This window comes from Gymnoscopelus braueri, assembly GCF_963280865.1.
Source record: "Gymnoscopelus braueri genome assembly, chromosome: 5".
NCBI lineage: Eukaryota > Metazoa > Chordata > Actinopteri > Myctophiformes > Myctophidae > Gymnoscopelus > Gymnoscopelus braueri.
In genome coordinates, this window is record NC_137606.1 from 10,121,906 (window position 1) to 10,140,318 (window position 18,413).

Sequence of the window (18,413 nt, forward strand, 5' to 3'; positions counted from 1 at the left end):
TATAGTTGATGCTCTCTCAGTGGCCAGCAGGCCCCTACTCTCTCACCCTAGAAGGTCTAAAAACATCAAGCCGGGTTGGAACATGTATGTTGCTAGCCACCATGAAGAAGCTAAGGCGGCCCATAGGGCCTGGGTTATTGCTGAGAAACCTAGACAGGGGCCTGAACTTATGTATAAAAAGTTAACTAATGCCATGTATAAGCAGGCAGTGCGTTTTGTGGGAAAGCATGAGCAAACCATGAGAGCTGATTCTATGGCTGGGAAACTGTTAAGTAATAATGCCAATGGCTTTTGGAAAGAGGTTAAAAATATAAATAGGTCTAAAGCAGTACTGCAATATTGATGGTGTTTCAGGTACAGAAAACATAACTGAGTTATGGAGGCAGCATTATGCTGCTCTGTTCAACTGTGTAAAGAGTGAACCATATTATATAGGTAAGTTAGATGAGGGTGGAGTACACTTCAGCCCAAATGAGATCTATCTAGCTATTAGACAATTAGCTGATAAAAAAGCATGTGGCATAGATAACATTAGTGCTGAGCACCTAAAGCTAGCCAGCCCTAGAGTTGCAGCACTGCTGTCAATCTGCCTTACAGGACTGATAACACATGGGATCCTACCAGATTCCATGCTCACAGTCACCCTCGTGCCTGTCATTAAGGACAAGGCGGGCAAGGTTGGGAGTATGGCTAATTATAGACCCATTGCCCTAGCCAGCATTTTGTCTAAAGTACTTGAAAGGATCCTACTGGATAGGATAAGTGTTTTTATCTCCACCACAGACAACCAATTTGGTTTTAAGGCTAAACACAGTACAGACTTATGTATATATGCCTTAAAAGAGGCTGTAAACATACAGAAGACATGGCTCTACTATGCTGATAGGTTTTATTGATGCGTCTTAGGCTTTTGATCGTATTAATCATCACAAACTCTTTGTCAAACTTAATCAGAGGGGTGTGCCTGGATGCATCATACGCATCCTGGCTTACTGGTATGCCAAACAAAGTATGAGAGTGAAATGGGGGAATAGTATATCCTCTCCCTTCGGTGTAGGCAATGGGGTTAGGCAGGGGGGGCTTTTATCCCCTGCCTTCTTTAACCTATATATGGACGACCTGTCAAGTTTGGGAGGGGCTAGGACTGGTTGCATGATAGGTAACACCCTGGTCAATCATTTTATGTATGCCGATGATTTGGCCATTGTATCCCCTAGTAGTGCTGGGTTTCAGGAGCTACTTAACATTTGCTCCGATTATGGAGTTTGACGTGAAGTACAATGCCAAAAAGACTGTGGTAATGATCTGCAGGACCAAGGAGTACTTTTCCTGTTTTCTATTTGTCTGGGCAAACCCTTACTGTGTGCAACAGTTGTAAATATTTGGGGCATATCATAAATGATAAGATGGAAGATGATGCTGACATGTTCAGACAGAGACGTATGTTGTATGCTCAAGCTAATATGCTGGTAAGAACATTTCACTACTGCTCTGATGAGGTTAAAATTAATTTGTTTAGAGCATACTGCACTCCTTTGTATACTGCCCCTTTATGGGTGAAATATAAAAAAGAGAGCTTACGCAAACTTAAGGTGGCTTATAATGACGCTCTCAGGATTCTCCTGAGGAAGCCTAGGGGTGGCAGTGCTAGTCAGCTTTTTTGTGACTCGGGTCTAACCACCTTTCAGGCTCTCCTGAGAAACCTTATTTATAGTTTTAAGTGTAGACTTGATGGGTCTCTTAATGAGGTGATTATCAATATGATAAATCCAAGGCATAGCTCAGTAAGATACCGCTCCCAAATGTGGAAGCATTGGTACAAGTGCATTTTATAATGTTGTGTTTTACTGTGCTTTTTAGTTGTTTTATATATTAATGTTTTATTGTATGTTTTTTTAATGTTTTGTATGTCCCCTATTGGCCTCGGCTGTAATAAAGTTTGATTGATTGATTGATTGTATATTGTATATATATATATATATATATATACATATATACAAAGATTTGCACACATTTTCCACGATTTTTCTAAAATAGCAGATCTACAAGTTCCGAGTGCCGCGCTACGAGCTTGTAGATCTGCTATTTTTAAATAGTCAAATAAATCAAAAAAATTACACAGATTCTTTCCCGGTCTAAATGGGTTAAGTAAGTGACACTCCTCTTCCTCGCCTCTTCCTCTCATGTCACCTTATTTCCTCTCCTCTCTTCCCGTCCTTCCCGCTCTTCTCCTCCTCCTCCCTATAGATGAGAACGACTCGGAAGGTCTCCGTGTGGCCCGTGGCGTTCGTGGGCGGCCTGCGCTACGAGTCGCCCAAGGTCAACGCGGCGGGGAAGGTCTACGGCTGGAAAACGGTGTTCGATCCCCACCGGCCGTTCGCCATCGACATGGCGGGCTTCGCCATCAACCTGCGGCTCGTCTTGTTCAAGCCCCAGGCCTACTTTAAGCTGCGGGGGGTCAAGGGCGGCTACCAGGAGAGCAGCCTGCTCCGAGAGCTGGTCACGCTCAATGACCTGGAGCCAAAAGCAGCCAATTGCACTAAGGTAATTCTAATTCTTCTCTCTTCTTCTTCACACTCCATTTGTTAGACTTACATTAGCATTTTAGACGCGCTTATCAGCAGTGATTTGCAAACGGCTAAGGAGGTAAGAGGTCTAGTATTTTGCTTAAAGGCTCGGCAGGATTACACATGGCTGTCATGGGGGATTGGACCGTCAACCTTTCTATTACAGGACACCATGCCACCCACCATCCAACGAACACACATATCGTTGCTGTCGGATAGAAAAATACATTAATGCCCTACTTCATTCTGTCGCACAAATGTAGTGAGAACAGCAGAACTACAAGCTCACAATGCGTCACAATGAAGCGTGCTGTAAGCTTTTTTAAATATTAATAATGATAAAGAAACAGTTTGGACATACAAGGTTTCAACCCAACAGCGACAATATGTTGTTTTTTTTGCCATGCCACTTTGCATGAGTAGATAAACCTGATGACACACAGATCCAGTTCTACTCAACTGCTTTTTTCTTTAACCCATTAAGACCGGGAACGTATCTGTGTAATTTTCAGATTTCTTTGGCTATTAAAATAATAGCAGATATACAAGCTCATAGCCCGGCACCGAGTGCCGCGCTATGAGCTTGTAGATCTGCAAAAAAAAAGAAATCCTGAAAATGTGTGCAAATCTTTGAATATATGTTTTTTAAAACAAACATTTGTAACTCAAATCTTTGCTTTTGAGGGGTCCCTGGGACAACATATTTTGAGATGGGGGGCCCGCAGCCACATATATATCATTTTGGGGGGTCCTTGACATGAAAAGGTTTGAGCACCACAAAAAAACTTTTTTTTTTTCTTTCTTTTTTTTTAACCTGCTTCCCCAGAAGCAAAGCTTTGAGTTACAAATGTTCGCTTTAAAAAGATATATATATATTCGAAGATTTGCACAAATTTGCTAAAATAAAAAAAAATAGTAGATCTACAAGTTCATAGCGTGGCACTCGGTGCCGCAAAATCCCTTGCAATTTCACATTATTGTTGGTTGTTACCTTAAAGTTTTGGTTCTTCAGCATCAAGTTGATAACCAAACAAAGTAATGCTGAGATGAGTTATTGATGCATCCTGTAAAAACAATAATGGCCAAGCTCTTCAAAGTTAAAAAAGTAATAAAAAAACATTACAGATATCCTCCATGGGTATGACGTTATCAATATCCATACAGTACTTGCCAGTCCGTGTTATAAGACAACTTTGTTCATTCACAACAGCAATGACAATTTATGACCAGAACATTAAGTATCACACTTAATGTTCCGGTTATAGGCTTGTAATCTGTGGCCATCCTTACATTTCTTTGTAAGTATTGCTTAACGGCCTGCCTTCGTAGGTGGCGACGCCCATTGGACAATAAAAGAATCACCCAAAAGACTGCAAAATGCATCCATACTACCTTCTAAAACTTACATTTTTTGAAAGGAAGGATTGAAACGTAACCCATAATTTAAGCCTTCACTTGTTCTTACACGGAAGAGCAGACGTATGAGGAGAGAGCAGGAATAGATACACATGTTGACAAACGCACCAATTACTTACGAAGAAAAGCAATCCATGGAGAGCAGAACGAGAAGGGAGTGTGTCAATAATTTATACTTCTGAAAATGAATCAAGCCTGCTTGAAACATAAGTTTTACATTATACCTCCACATAAGACATGCGCACACACACACACACACACACACACACACACACACATAGATATTAGAAACCTAGATACCTCATTGGCCTCTGCAGTTCATTGGGGCGACTTGTATCGCAATACACACGGCTCTTCCGCCCTGCACGGCTGCACCTGCCACTCAAAGTGACTACTGGCCAATCACAGCGCTCACAGCGCGTTGACTACTGGCCAATCACAGTGCGTCTTTTCCGGGACTTGTCATGCAATGGTTCTCAACCAGTGGTCCGGGAACCACCAGTGGTCCTTGAGGGGGTTCCAGGTGATACCCAGCTAAATGATGGAGAGTTGATAACCAAATGGACCCTTATATAGATCTTTAAATCTTGAGTATAACATTTCACACTGTCAAGAAGAGTCAAATTGTTAAACATCTACATTACTTACTAAACAAGTACACAATTAGAGAACGTAAATAATTGTTATTTTGACAACATCTAATCGAATGATAACATTCTAAGTTTTGGGTGTGAGAGGCTAAAGCTTATCAAACGGTGGTCCGTGACTCAAATGCTGAATAAATAATGGACCTTGTCACCTTGATATGAAAAAGGTTGAAAACCACTGTTCTAATGCATTTACGTCCATTGAAGCAGACGGTCTCTCCACAATTAAAATCATCACAACTCCCTGAATTTTCAACCTATTTTCAAGCGGTAAAGTTTGTCACAAATGCGAGACATGGAGTTATGGATCCAGTAGGCGTAGGCCTATATTTGGTTACATCTAAATTGCATATTTTCATACCAAAATACTTTCAAGTAACAGTAATAGTCACAAAATATTTTTGTCTCCATTCACTGACAGACTACATGAAATATGCTGGCCACATTGCAGAATTGCCTTTATCTAACATCCTTCATGTTAGCTATTCAGGTCAGAACAGAGCTATCAACTTTGAAAGACTGAAATAATTGTTCATTTGAGAATTTTCTCTTCCAAAAACAGCAACTATAAATGAAAAGTCTGTGTTCCATATTTTAATGGCACTGAAAGTATAACATATAACACAAATACTCCAAGACAGCCAAAAGAATATCATTCCAAAGTCACAGAGCAGAATATCATAATGGCAATAAAGATAAAATAATACCAGAAGCATATCATTTTCTAGCCATGGTTCACGTGACGCTTGTATACGGGCTAATCATTTTCCACACGAAGCGACCATGTCTTATTTGAATTTCACAAATAGAGTGTGGAGTTTGCCAAGTTCCAACTAACTAGATGCTGCGCACAGCTGCTGCCTCTTAAAGGGTTAAAAGCTGGGTTACAAAATGACCCGCCCCCACCTGCCTCTGATTGGCCTACCGAACTTCCGCGTGTGTGACGCACACGGCAGCCCTGCGGCAGCAGGAAGCGCGCCCGAGATACAGACGCTTCAGAGCCGAATGAGGCGTCTACCTTTATATGTCTATGCACACACACACACACACACACACACACACACACACACACACACACACACACACACACACACACACACACACACACACACACACACGCACACACACGCACACATTGATTTCGTAAAAAACTAAATATAAACTAAGGTATGAAGTCTAAAACTAAGACTAAATATATTGACAATTTCATCGACAAATAAAAACTATACTACAATGTTAGGGAGGGACTAGTGGAGAAGAGATCCAGTAGAACTAAGGTTATTAGTTATCCCATTTTAATTATTTTAGTTATTTTATCCCATTTTGGGCAGGAACCCCTATTTGTAACTATAGCTTTCAACACTGCCACACTGTATACACCCACACACCCACCCAGTCACCCACCCAGTCACCCACCCACCCACACACACACCCACACACACACACACGCAGATTTTTGTTTTAACTGTTAGGATTTAGAAGACATTTGTAGAATCCCCAGAAGCAAAGATTTGAGTCAACAATGTTATATATAAAATATATATTCAAAGATTTGCACAACAAAAAAAAGATCTACAAGCTCATAGCACGGCACTCGGTGCCGTGCTATGAGCTTGTAGATCTGCAATTTTTTTACACAGCACGCATTCCCGGTCTAAATGGGTTAAGGGAAGGGGAAACGTCATACCCATCAGAGTTGAGGCCTATAGGGACAGGCCGTAGAGAGACGGGGCAGAGGGCGAGGATAGTCTAGTACATGACCACTTCTCCTCCCTATAAACAACCTTCCCTCGGATGTGAGTGCAATGATTAGCCCTCCTCTACACCTGAGCAAAGTGGGAGTGGATGGGCTCCTCCTGGCGTATCTCGAACACCGGGCCATGCATTATTCAACACCATGGGGTGAGATGAAAGGGAATCAGCTTGTTCCAACAGGGAGGAGAGGAGGGGAAATGAGCTTGGTGCTCTTTAACTCATTCAATCCGGGATACACATCTGTGTAACCGCTTTAACCATTATTTTATACGCTGGGCTATTCAAACATAGCAGATCTACAAGCTCATAGCGCGGCACTGAGTGCCGCGCTATGAGCCTGTAGATCTGCTATTTTTTAAAAGAATCGTGAACATTTGTGCAAATCTTTGAATATAGCCTATATATTTGTTAAAGGGATAATTTTTAACTCAAATCTTTGCTTCTGGGGGGGTCCCTGGAACAACATATTTTGAGATGGGGGGTCCGCGGCCAAATACATATAATTCTGGGTGGCCCTTGACATGAAAACGTTTAGAACCACTGATTATAGCAACATACGTTTTTTCAAAAAACTGTTTTTGTTTTTTTTAGAATTCCCCCGGAAACAAAGATTTGAGTTACAAATTTCCGCTTTCAAAAAAATATATATTCAAATATTTGCAAACATTTTCACGATTAAAGTGCCGCGCTATGAGCTTGTAGATCTGCTATTTTTGAATAGCCCCGAGTATAAAATAGCGGTTATAGCTAAAAAATCTAAAATGACACGTTCCCGTATTGAAAGGGTTAATGCCCCGCCGCCACCACCAACAGCATCCCCTCCCCCCGGGCGGCTCCGCTATACTCCTCCACCAACCCATCATCCCATTCCCCTCGCTCACGTTCATGTTTTCGCTCTCCGGGGCCAAATCATCCCACTCCCACAGGTTCTCCATTGGCCCCTGTATATTACACAGACAAAAAGAAGTACAGTATATTGCAGTCAAGACTTGTAAAGAAGAGCCACAACAGTGTTACAAGCTATAGTGTGCCATACATATGGAGTCATTTTTAATGGGTTCTCGGTGAAAGACAGCCATTATTCTATGGATAGAAGAGGACTACAGTATGTACACAGAGCAAAGGGGAACGGCAGCAAACGTCTTCATGTTGCTGGTGCAGTGTTGCTGTCTTTATATACTATGTGTGCTCTCTATTGATGCAGAGTGCACACTATCTAACCCCTTAAGACCGGGAAAGCATGTGTGTCATTTTTTGATTTCTTTGAGCTATTAAAAAATAGCTGATCTACAAGCTCGTAGCTATGAGCTTGTATTTCTATTTCTAGAAAAATTGTGAAAATGTTTGGAAATCTATATGAATAAGCAATTATATGTTTTAAAGCGAACATTTTAACTCAAATCTTTGCTTCTGGGGGGATTCTACAAATGTCTTCTAAATCCTAACAGTTTTTTGAAAAAAACTGATGTTGCTATAATATCAGTGGTCCTCAAACTTTTTTCATGTCAAGGACCCCCCAAAATGATCTGTATTTGGCCGCGGACCCCCCATCTCAAAATATGTTGTTCCAGGGGACCCCCCCTCCCCCCCCCCCCAGAAGCAAGATTTGCACACATTTTCAAGATTTTTCAAAAAATAGCAGATCTACAAGCTCGTGGCGCGGCACTCGGTGCCGCGCTATGAGCTTGTAGATCTGCTATTTTTCGATAGCCAAATAAATCTAAAAATGACACAGTATGCGTTCCCGGTCTTATTGGGCTAAAGTAGCTCTTTGGAATTACACAAGCCTGCTTCCCTGGCAGCTAATTGGGAGCTATAACACTGGCAAGAACATCCAGGCACAGCTGAGCAACTCATTCCCTGCCTAGAACGACTAAAACGACTTTTGTCCTTTAAGCCCCCTCTGCCAAGAACGACTAAAACGACTTTTAATTTTTTTTTCTTTTCTTATTTATTTATTTAATTTTTAACCTAAAGACCAAGGAGATATGATTTGTTGAAGATCTAAACTCCCATCCACTTCCTTGTTAACTTAAAACTTAAACATTTTGTATCTCGGCTCCTGAGTACTTTTTTTTTTAATTAAAAATCTCTGGCAGTGGGCAAACGCAAAAAAATAAAGTTCTGGCAGTGAATGAGTTAAAAGGAGCACCTGCATAGAGTGCTATGAATCCTCGTTAGAAATGCTGCGTGTCGCTAATTTTGTTTTGTGATGCGTGTGTTTGTGTTGTTGTTGTTTTTTTTCTCCTCCCACCAGATACTTGTTTGGCACACGAGAACAGAGAAACCAGTCCTCGTTAATGAGGGAAAGAAAGGATTCACAGACCCCAATGTGGAGATTTGACCGTTTTTCCACCTGAAAATGGTAATTACAGAGGATAACAAACAATAAATTGAGCATCCATTTTCACTTGAGAATAAAGGGGAAGGAATTCCTGTGTTTACAACCCTTTTCCCTCCATATTTAAGCACAGCTACTCTGTTTACAATCTTTTAAACCTTTAAAGGGATAGTTCACCCCAAAAAAAAAAATTATATCGATTAATCACCCCATGGAGACTTGAATTCATGGATATTTTTTGGTTTTTGTCACATTCCAATAATTTGATGACCGGCAGCGGTTCCGGTAGGAGACACAAAGAGTCTCCTTTGTATCTCCTACCGGAACCGCTGCCTACCGGTCCGCTGGTCATCAAATTATTGGCTTAGGAATGCGACAAAAACTAAATTTAAGTCTCCAATGGAGTGACTAATCGATAGAAAGAAGTCATTTTCAGGGTGAACTATCCCTTTAAGTTGCACCTACTTTAATTAATTCTACTCTGAAGACAAGAACTCTTCTTTAGCCTGTCCCCATACAATTATTGCAAGAGATTGTTAACTGAAATCAATTAGTGATCAAAAGGTTTTAGCAGGATTCACCTGATCAGTCTCAACAGAGCAGGCGTTGTAATGTTATTGTATAATCAGTGTAGTTGATGTTCTGGTCTCATTCAATTACAGCAGCTACTGACCATAATCAACATGCACACAGCAGAAAGGAAAAAAGGAATGTGTTTGATTGAATACTTTATTAGCAGTTTGCAACAAAAAAAGCACAGTTCAATACAAGGTCTGCTAAGAGGATTTTAAACCCAAGAAAGCCTATATGGCTTGTTTCCATTGGGGTATAAAATAACCCATATTAAATCTGCTTGCCGTTTCTCAGCATGGCTTTGTCCATTCTCTCCCATAGGTGACGGCTTTGGACCGAAGGAGAAGAAGAAAGAGAGGGGATAAAAAAAAGACAGATTTCCTCACTCTCTCTCGCTTTCTCTCAGCGCTAGCGTCTTAATGACGTCGGCAAAAAGACTGCCTTTGGAATGTGTGTGGGGGATCTAATCCTCTCTTGACTGCATCTAAACACTCTTAATATCGGGATTAAAACTGTACAAATGTATCATATTAAAGCACAGAATAGTACAAGACGGCAATATTTATCAGGTCCATTGTTGCCGTTGCTAGCAGATGACGGAAAAGGGAGACTCCATGAGGTGGATTATAATGTGCTCTGCGTCCTGCACGGTACAACAGAGACAGCACAACTACATGAGACGCATAAGAACCAGCCAATTCAACCCAACAGCAAGCACGACTCGGCTGGTTAAGGAGAAGATACCTGTGCCCCTCCAACACCCTCCATTAAGCAGAGCGGGCCTGGATTTGCACACGGTCGAGGGCCGGGAAGGTGGAATTAACAGAAACCTGATGATCCACCTCAGTTTTAACCCAATTAAAAGACCGGGAGCGCATCCGTGTGGTATTTTTAGATGTCTTTGGGCTATTCAAAAATAGCAGATCTACAAGTTCATAGCGCGGCACCGAGTGACGCGCTATGAGCTTGTAGATCTGCTATTTTTGAAAAATCATGAAAATTTGTGCAACTATTTGAATTTCTTTTTTTATTAAGCAGACATTTGTGAATTTGTGAACCTTTGCTTCTGGGAGTCCCTGGAACTAAACATTTTACAAATGTTGGCTTTAAAAATATATATATTCCAAGATTTGCAACAAATAAAAAATCACGATTTTTCAAAATTAGCAGAACTACAAGCTCATAGTGTGGCACTCGGTGCCGCGCTATGAGCTTGTATATCTGCTATTTTTGAATAGCCAAAGAAATATAAAAATGACACACAGATGCGTTCTCGGTCTTAATGGGTTAATGTGTGTGTTGGTGCTGGATGTGTGGATGTGGTCTCCGCCATTAGTCTGGGACAGTGTCACGGCTACGAGGACATTTTTGGACGACTTTATTTCCCTGCATCCACAGATTCAAAAAAAGGGAAAGAATGTCCTTTTTGTATGACAAAAAAATAAGAAAAAAAAACAATGTTTGCTTTAACTTAATTTAATAGTTTTTTGGGTGTTTACATGCATTTTACTTGCTAGTTATAAATACTACTGACTCTTGCCTACATTTAACGCTTAGGTTGACATTATCCATTTCACATTATCATACATGATGCATTCAAGCTGTCCATTTACCCTTGAAAAGGAAACTGCTGTCTGAGATGGACGCTGTCTGTGGCACCTCTTTTTTAGTGACACTAAACCAGTGGTTCTCAACCTGTGGGTCGGGACCCCCAGGGGCGTCCCCAATGACAGTAAAGTGATAATTTAAGGACTTTTAATACCCAATACAAAAAAAAAGAAATGAAACCATTACTGCATCAAAAGTAATCAACAAACTATACTATAAAAACTGGTCAAAACATTGGCCAAATTGTCAAATTATATAAGAAGCAATTTTTTTTTTAAATAGCAGATCTACAAGCTCACAACGCCATGCAACACGTTGCTTGTAGATCTGCTATTTTCACAACATTTATCTGTGGAACTGAGTCAAACTAAATGTAATGCCTCAACTCCTACAATTCCAAGTGCTTGTCAGGGTGGGGGGTCCCCAGTTCAAATATGATTATTTTGGGGGGTCCCCAGTTCAACAAATATGATTATTTTGGGGGGTCCCCAGTTCAACAAATATGATTATTTTGGGGGGTCCCCAGTTCAAATATGATTATTTTGGGGGGTCACAGCCTGAAAAGGTTGAGAAACCACTGCACTAAACAGATGCTAGGGGGGAAGGAGTCCAGGCTCCATGGCTCTTCTTGAAAAGCAACTGAGAAGGCTGTGTGAGGTGAAGTGCTCTTATGCATAAAAGTTGAAATCTTATTCGTTTTGAATGCTCACTGTTCCAAGTGCTGAAAACGCACTGAGCTCTCAGTGCAATCAGCAATGTGCAGCAACCCGCCTCCCTTTACCACTGAAAATAACAGACGCCAGCTCCCAGTGGATATGTAACTTTATGCTTGTTGGCCTAAAAGCCCACATGTAAACATCAAAATCCCAACAGTCGATTTAGCACTTAAAAACAACTTGGACAATGTACTTTTGGTGGCAACATATGTATATATTAAATTAAAACAAGAACAATCAGAGGACCAGTGGTACGGTTGTCTTGGTTATAAATGAAGGGGCAATGTAATTACCGTATTTATGTAAAAAAGAACAATGTTTGGTTAGTTTATTTTTATTTTGTATGTGTCACTGACACATTACAAGGCACAGGTTCAACAGTTTCCCGCACATGGAACAAGTAACAGCACGATATCACACTTCTGTCTGTTGCATTTTAATTGAACTCCGGTGTTGTGTATGACACATGCATAACACCTGAACAAGAGGTTCATACTGTAGCAGCAACGATCCTATCAAAAACCTGATTAAATCCAAAGCAATTATGTTACCTTTCACAAGGTTATTCTATGTATGTAAATCTGTGAAACGGCAGTGGAAAAGTGTCAAATTGAGCAACAGCAGTTTGTGTACACAAGCTGGCGACTAAACGAGGGGCGGTTGGCGGTGTTTCAGTTCACTACCAAAAGATATCATCAAGAACGATAAACAAAGATTAAAGTTGAGAATTCAACAAAAAAGGCCATCAGTTTAAAGGGATAGTTTACCCCAAAAATTACTTATTTTCTATCAGACACGCTGGTCATCAAATTAATGGCTTAGGAATGTGACAAAAACTAAAATATCTCCATGCATTCAAGTCTCCATGGGGTGACTAATCGATAGAAAATAAGTCATTTTGGGGGTGAACTAACCATTTAGGTATTGCGGGGCTATTGCAAGCTTGTCTTAAAAAAACTAATCAATAATAATAATTGATAATCATCTCTTTTCTTAATATGTTCCCAGTTCCCTTTCAAAGACAGTAGGCCATATTATGCATAAAGACTAAGATCTGTTTAGACATAATATAGGTCTGTGAGCTACTGGTAAACAGAGCTGTGTACCCTGATAATGGTGGACACTTGAACAAATGGTCCTTTAGAATTCATGCACGGCCCTGAATATAAAGGAAGTCATGTATTCATGACGTCCTTTTCAAGTGGTCTGAAGTGTAATAGCTTTTGAGTCTCATCTTAGCAAATCATGCAGTGGCGAACTCAACAAAGCCATCCTCAGTGTTTGAAGACGGTAATATGTGAATTCCATTTCCACAGGAATAGTACGTCCTAGAAAACTCAAACTGATGAAAAATAAAATAAAGGATGCTAGATATTTTTAGCTGAAGATCAAAAGCCTGCCCTGTGCTTACGTAAACGTGCAGCATGGATTTTGGTATGGCATCCATCTATACAATGAGGAGGGCCTACCGTGAGCAATATTTGCTGCGCTGCACTTTGGGGTTATAGCCAGTGGTGGAAAAAGCACTCAGATGTTTTACTTAAGTAAAAGTATCAGTTACCAGTTACAACTCGGTTACAAGTAAAAGTCTGGAATAAAAAGTACAAAAGTATTGGTATCAAAATGTACTTAAAGTACCAAATGTAAAAGGACTAAAATGTTTGAAAATAGCAGATCTACAAGCTCACAACATGTCACGATGCTACGCGTTGTGAGCTTGTAGATCGGCTATTTTCAAATAGCCTATGTATAAAATAGGGCAAAAGTGGTTAATGTATGTTTTATAATAATGTAATAACTTATATCTGCAAAGTAACTAAAGTTTTCAAATAATTGAGTAAAAATGAGTAAAAAGTACAATATTTGCCTGACACACACTATTGAGACATAGTGGAGAAGTAAAAGTATAGACAATTGGAAATACTCCAGTTAAGTAAAAAATACCTCAACATTGTACTTAAGTACAGTACTTGAGTAAATGTACTTACAGTAGTTACTTTACACCACTGGTTATATCTTGCATAAATAAATATTTTGTGCTTAATCGTATAGTTCCTAAATATTACTGTCCCCGTGTAGAATGCCATCTATGCTCCTAAAAAGGCTCTTATGGACAAGACTGGCACAAACATGACATCATGAAGCCTACAATAATTTATGATCTGCTGCAGAGTAATTCCTGCATTAATAAAAGCTCTTTGTCAGTTCTTTTCAACGGAGCGGTTTGTGTAATGAAGCATAAATTGAGACTCCTTCCAGGTCTTGTTGCTAGAATCATCTACCTGCTGTGTTCAGTGTTGGGGAAACGTTGCTGTTAGGCTCAAATCTTGTAACTCCATATTTCATCTCTGTATGTTCTTGCCCAGTGGTGGAAAAAGTACAACATTTTTTTACTTAACACATGCAGTGCCAAAACCGTATTAATACGGTTTTGCAAATACACCCGTGGAGTGCCAACTTTCCTAAAAAACGTATATATACGTGAGTTTTATCTTTTTGTTTTTTTCGTTTATTTCCATGCGGGAGGGGCTAGAGCAGCTCTGGGATCACCCTAGGCGATTCTGAGAAGGAAGGGCCAGACGATTCACCATGTGTTAAGTAAAAGAAACAATACTGCAATGTAGACATACTCTGTTACAAGTAAAAGTCCGGAATTCAAAATGTACTTGAGTAAAAGTACAGAAGTATTGGCATAAAAATGTACTTAAAGTAGTAAAAGTAAAAGTACTCTTTACGTAGAATGTCCCATTTCAAGTTTTCAAATGTATTAAAATCATTAGAAAAATAGCAGATCTACAAGCTCACAATGCGTGGCGATGCAATGCATTGTGAGCTTGTAGATCTTGGAAATACTGCAGTATTACTGAAGTACAAATATAAATAGTACAATTACCTCAAAATTGTCCTTAAGTAAATGTACTTACTTACTTTCCACCACTGGTTGTTGCCCTATTTTATACTTTGTCACATGACAGTTAAGCACAAAAGTAGCGAAGATAGTCGATCTACAAGCGCACAATGTGCCACAATGTGATGCATCGTAAGCTTGTAGATCTGCCATTTTCACTATAAAAAGAAAAGAAAAAAAAACGTTTTGTGGAAAAGGGAGCTCAGGTTGAAAGCGGTTAAGTCTGTCTATTCATATTGAACAATGAAAAGCATTGAAAAAGCTTGTGACTAAATTACATTGGATCCATGGGAACACAGGTTCTTTTTTTCATTTCCTGGAAAGTAACAGTTTAGGACATAAAAGGTTTCTGCCTGAAAGCCACGATAAGAGGGAGGGGCTGCAGAGTTATTCCCAGAATAGAAGCTAGCAATCAATCAGTGGTGGAAAAAGTACTAAAATGTGTTACTTAAGTAAAAGTATCAATACTGCAATACAGAAATACTCTGTTACAAGTAAAACTAAAAATTTCAAATGTACTTGAGTAAAAGTACAAAAGTATTGGCATCAAAATGTACTTAAAGTACCAAAAGTAAAAGTACTCATTATGCACGATGTCCCATTTCAAGTTTTCAAATGTGTCAAAATCTTTTGAAAATAGCCTATCATCGCACCGCGACGCATTGTGAGTTTGTAGATCGGCTATTTTCAAACGGCCGAAATGTATATAGGGCTGAAGTGGTTAATGTATGTTTTATAATAATAATCGAAATCTACAAAGTAACTAGCGACTAAAGTTTTCAAATAAATGTAGTGGAGTAAAATACCTAAAAATGTTACTTAAGTACAGTACGTGAGTACATGTACTTAGTTACTTTCCACCACTGCTGCAGAGTAATTCCCAGAATAGAAGCTAGCGATCAATCCATATGAAGTTATATAGCTGAAGATATTATACACCTCATAATACAATCCTGCCTCTATTTGAAGTCATCATCATCCTAGTACAATACACGCTAGCAGCTCTTATCTATAGCATTGCCCCCGGCACTAGTGTTAGCTACACTTGAACGAGTGAGAGAGAGAGAATACCACACACAACCAAGGGAAAAGATGTTTTCCTTTGAGGAGATAGTTCAGTTGTCAAGACCTACTGAAGCGTGGCCAAGGGTTTCTCGGTTCAAATTCCCCCTTTCCCCAGAAATAGAGACACTGAATCACGAAAAGTTACAAAGATGTTACTGCCTTTGAGTTCATCAAACTGGAAATACCGTGTTATTACGGCTTTGCGCTTGGGATATAATAATAATAATAATAACACTGTTGCAAACAATGACTGTGTTAAGATTCTGTGACATCCTGGCTGTTTTCATATCGAATTCCTGAGACTGGGGGTCGTGGAAAGGATGTGCCATGGAGATCATTAGACAGACTTATATTGTCCGTTTGATCTGTTCTATTATATGAAATCAATCAATTCAGCTCGCCCTTTATTTATATATATATAAAAATCTAACGTAATATATTTATTTATGTATTTATTTCAAGAATGTATGTCCTGTATGACTGAATTATAAGTGATGTTTTTGCCCCTTTGCCCACAGACTGCCCATAGCAGGTTAGCAGTATCAACGAAACACAATTTGTTTTCACATGTCCTGATGTTGTGCTTACATTGTTTCTTGAGGTATATACTGTAGGCTGATAGGAGTTAGAATAGTCTGAACCAGTGGTGGAAAAAGTACTCAAATATTTTACTTAAAGTATCAATACGGCAATGTAGAAATACTCTGTTACAAGTATTAGTTCTGCATTTACTTGAGTAAAAGTACAAAAGTATTGGCATCAAAATGTACTTAAAGTACCACAAGTACAAGTACTCATTATGCAGCATGTCCCATTTCAAGTTTTCAAAAAGTATAAAAATCTTTTGAAAATAGCCGATCTACAAGCTTACAATGCGTCCCGATGAGACGCATTGTGAGCTTGTAGATCAGCTATTTTCAAATGGCCGAAATATATATATATATATACACACAGTATATAGGGCTGAAGTGGTTAATATATATGTTGTAATAATAATCTAAATCTACAAAGTAACTAAAGTTTTCAAATAATTGTACTGGAGTAAAAGTACAATATTTGCCTCTGAGATGTAGTGGAGTAGAAGTAAAAGTATTGGACATTGGAAATACTCAAGTAAAGTACAAATACCTCAAAATTGTACTTAAGTACAGTACTTGAGTACATGTACTTAGTTACTTTCCACCACTGGTCTGAACCGTCAACTCCTAAATTACGCTGGTGCGATATACCATTAAATATAACAATTCTAACACTGTTCCACTCTCTGAATGCAGCAAACCAAACCCAGAAACCACCAGGGCAATATTTACTGTAGCACTCGCCAAGCAGCGTTCCATATAGTCAAAGCGACAAACAGCTTTGGTAGTCCAGATTATTCAGTAGTAAATGTGGTCAAATGGTCATTGGTCATTCTCTAAAGGCAACGTCACACTACACAACTCCTGCCTTTGCTCATAAACCCACCCTCATCATCCGCCCGCCTTTATGTATTTCTCACTTCTGCATGTAAATCTCAAGATTATTCATTTGCCACAGTGGATCTCTGTCTCAGAGAGAGAGAGAGAGACCATTATAAAGTTGAATTGAAAAAAATAAATAAACAAACAACTGAAAGCTACCTGATCCGTTTCTTTCTATTACAATGTATATCTTTATATCCATTTTTGTTTTCTTCTCAAAATCATATATCTTTTGTCTTTCATAGCATGTCCACAGTAGTGGTTGAAAATGGTAATGAAATAATGTTCATCAATGGGTTAAAATGGACATTTGGTTGGCCATGTTTTAACTCAACCCATCCCACAGGCTTGCTATGTGCTATAGGTTTGGTTCCAGTTTGTCATTTCCTTTACATCTCTCCTGTAACTCTCCACTTTATATTGGCCTTATTCTGGTGTTTCAACCTATGGAAAAGTACTGCTCTACACAATAAAACTGTGTCAGAATATAATTTTAAAAAATGCAGAAAATACAAGGTAGATTTATATTAAGCGCACCACATTATTGTGTATGGCAAGGGTCTTCAACAGGGGGTCCGGGGACCCCTAGGGGGTCCACATAGTTACTACAGGGGGGCCGCCAAATCTTTGTGTGATAGGATCGCCTCGCAGCGTGAGGCGTTGTGAGCTTGCAGATCGGCTGTTTTTGTCAAAAAGGGTTTGGTGTAGAGGGAAAAGAACAGAGTGAAAGTTTACTAAGTATTGAGGGTTTAAGTGGTTAAATGTCTGAAAATCCACATTAACATGAATCCAACATGATATTACTGTCAAACAAGTCTAATATGACGCTATTTATGAAATCGAAGTTTAATCTGCAACACAATGTTATACAATATGCAGTAGGGGGGTCCCTGCTTCATCTGTCTGTCAGCTAAGGGAGTCTTTGGGCTGAAAAAACATTGAAGACAGCTGGACGGTACTTACAATTAGGCCTGTCACAATTATTACAAAATCGTCTAATCGCAATTATTTGAGATAACCGCAATTATTTTTGCATAATCGTTTCCATTTTGAAAAATGTTCACATATTTTAAATATATTTAAAAAAAGCCGAAATAGCACATCTACAAGCTTACAACGCGTCACTTCGTGGCACATTGTAAGCTTGTAGATCAACTATTTCTGCAATTTTTACATTATTATCTTACTATTAACTATGTCAGTAATTTCTTTGAATATTTAAGCCCTCATATCTGCCCTGTGCAATTTTGTATTACAAAGCCTAAAAACGCAAACAGAAATTACATTTGTATTCATATGTCCAATATATCCAATGTTCAATGCCAAACACACAATTAAATCGTTTTAATAGTGATTA

General features: G+C 39.2%; 2 protein-coding genes across 3 annotated transcripts in view; one reads left to right on the forward strand and one right to left on the reverse strand.

Moving 5' to 3' along the window:
* The window catches only part of LOC308085078 (galactosylgalactosylxylosylprotein 3-beta-glucuronosyltransferase 1), a gene marked incomplete at both ends in the record, with an annotated part of 30,660 nt that extends 21,931 nt beyond the window's left edge, over positions 1-8,729 (forward strand). For both annotated transcript variants that reach the window (XM_080428138.1, XM_080428137.1), the window contains 2 exons: positions 2,248-2,544; positions 8,643-8,729. In XM_080428138.1, coding sequence (XP_080284264.1) covers positions 2,248-2,544; positions 8,643-8,729 — 384 coding nt within the window. The remainder of the gene's footprint in view (positions 1-2,247; positions 2,545-8,642) is intronic.
* Positions 1-18,413, reverse strand: part of LOC308085069 (beta-galactosidase-1-like protein 2) — a 75,197-nt gene that overhangs the window by 14,413 nt on the left and 42,371 nt on the right. The window lies entirely within an intron of this gene.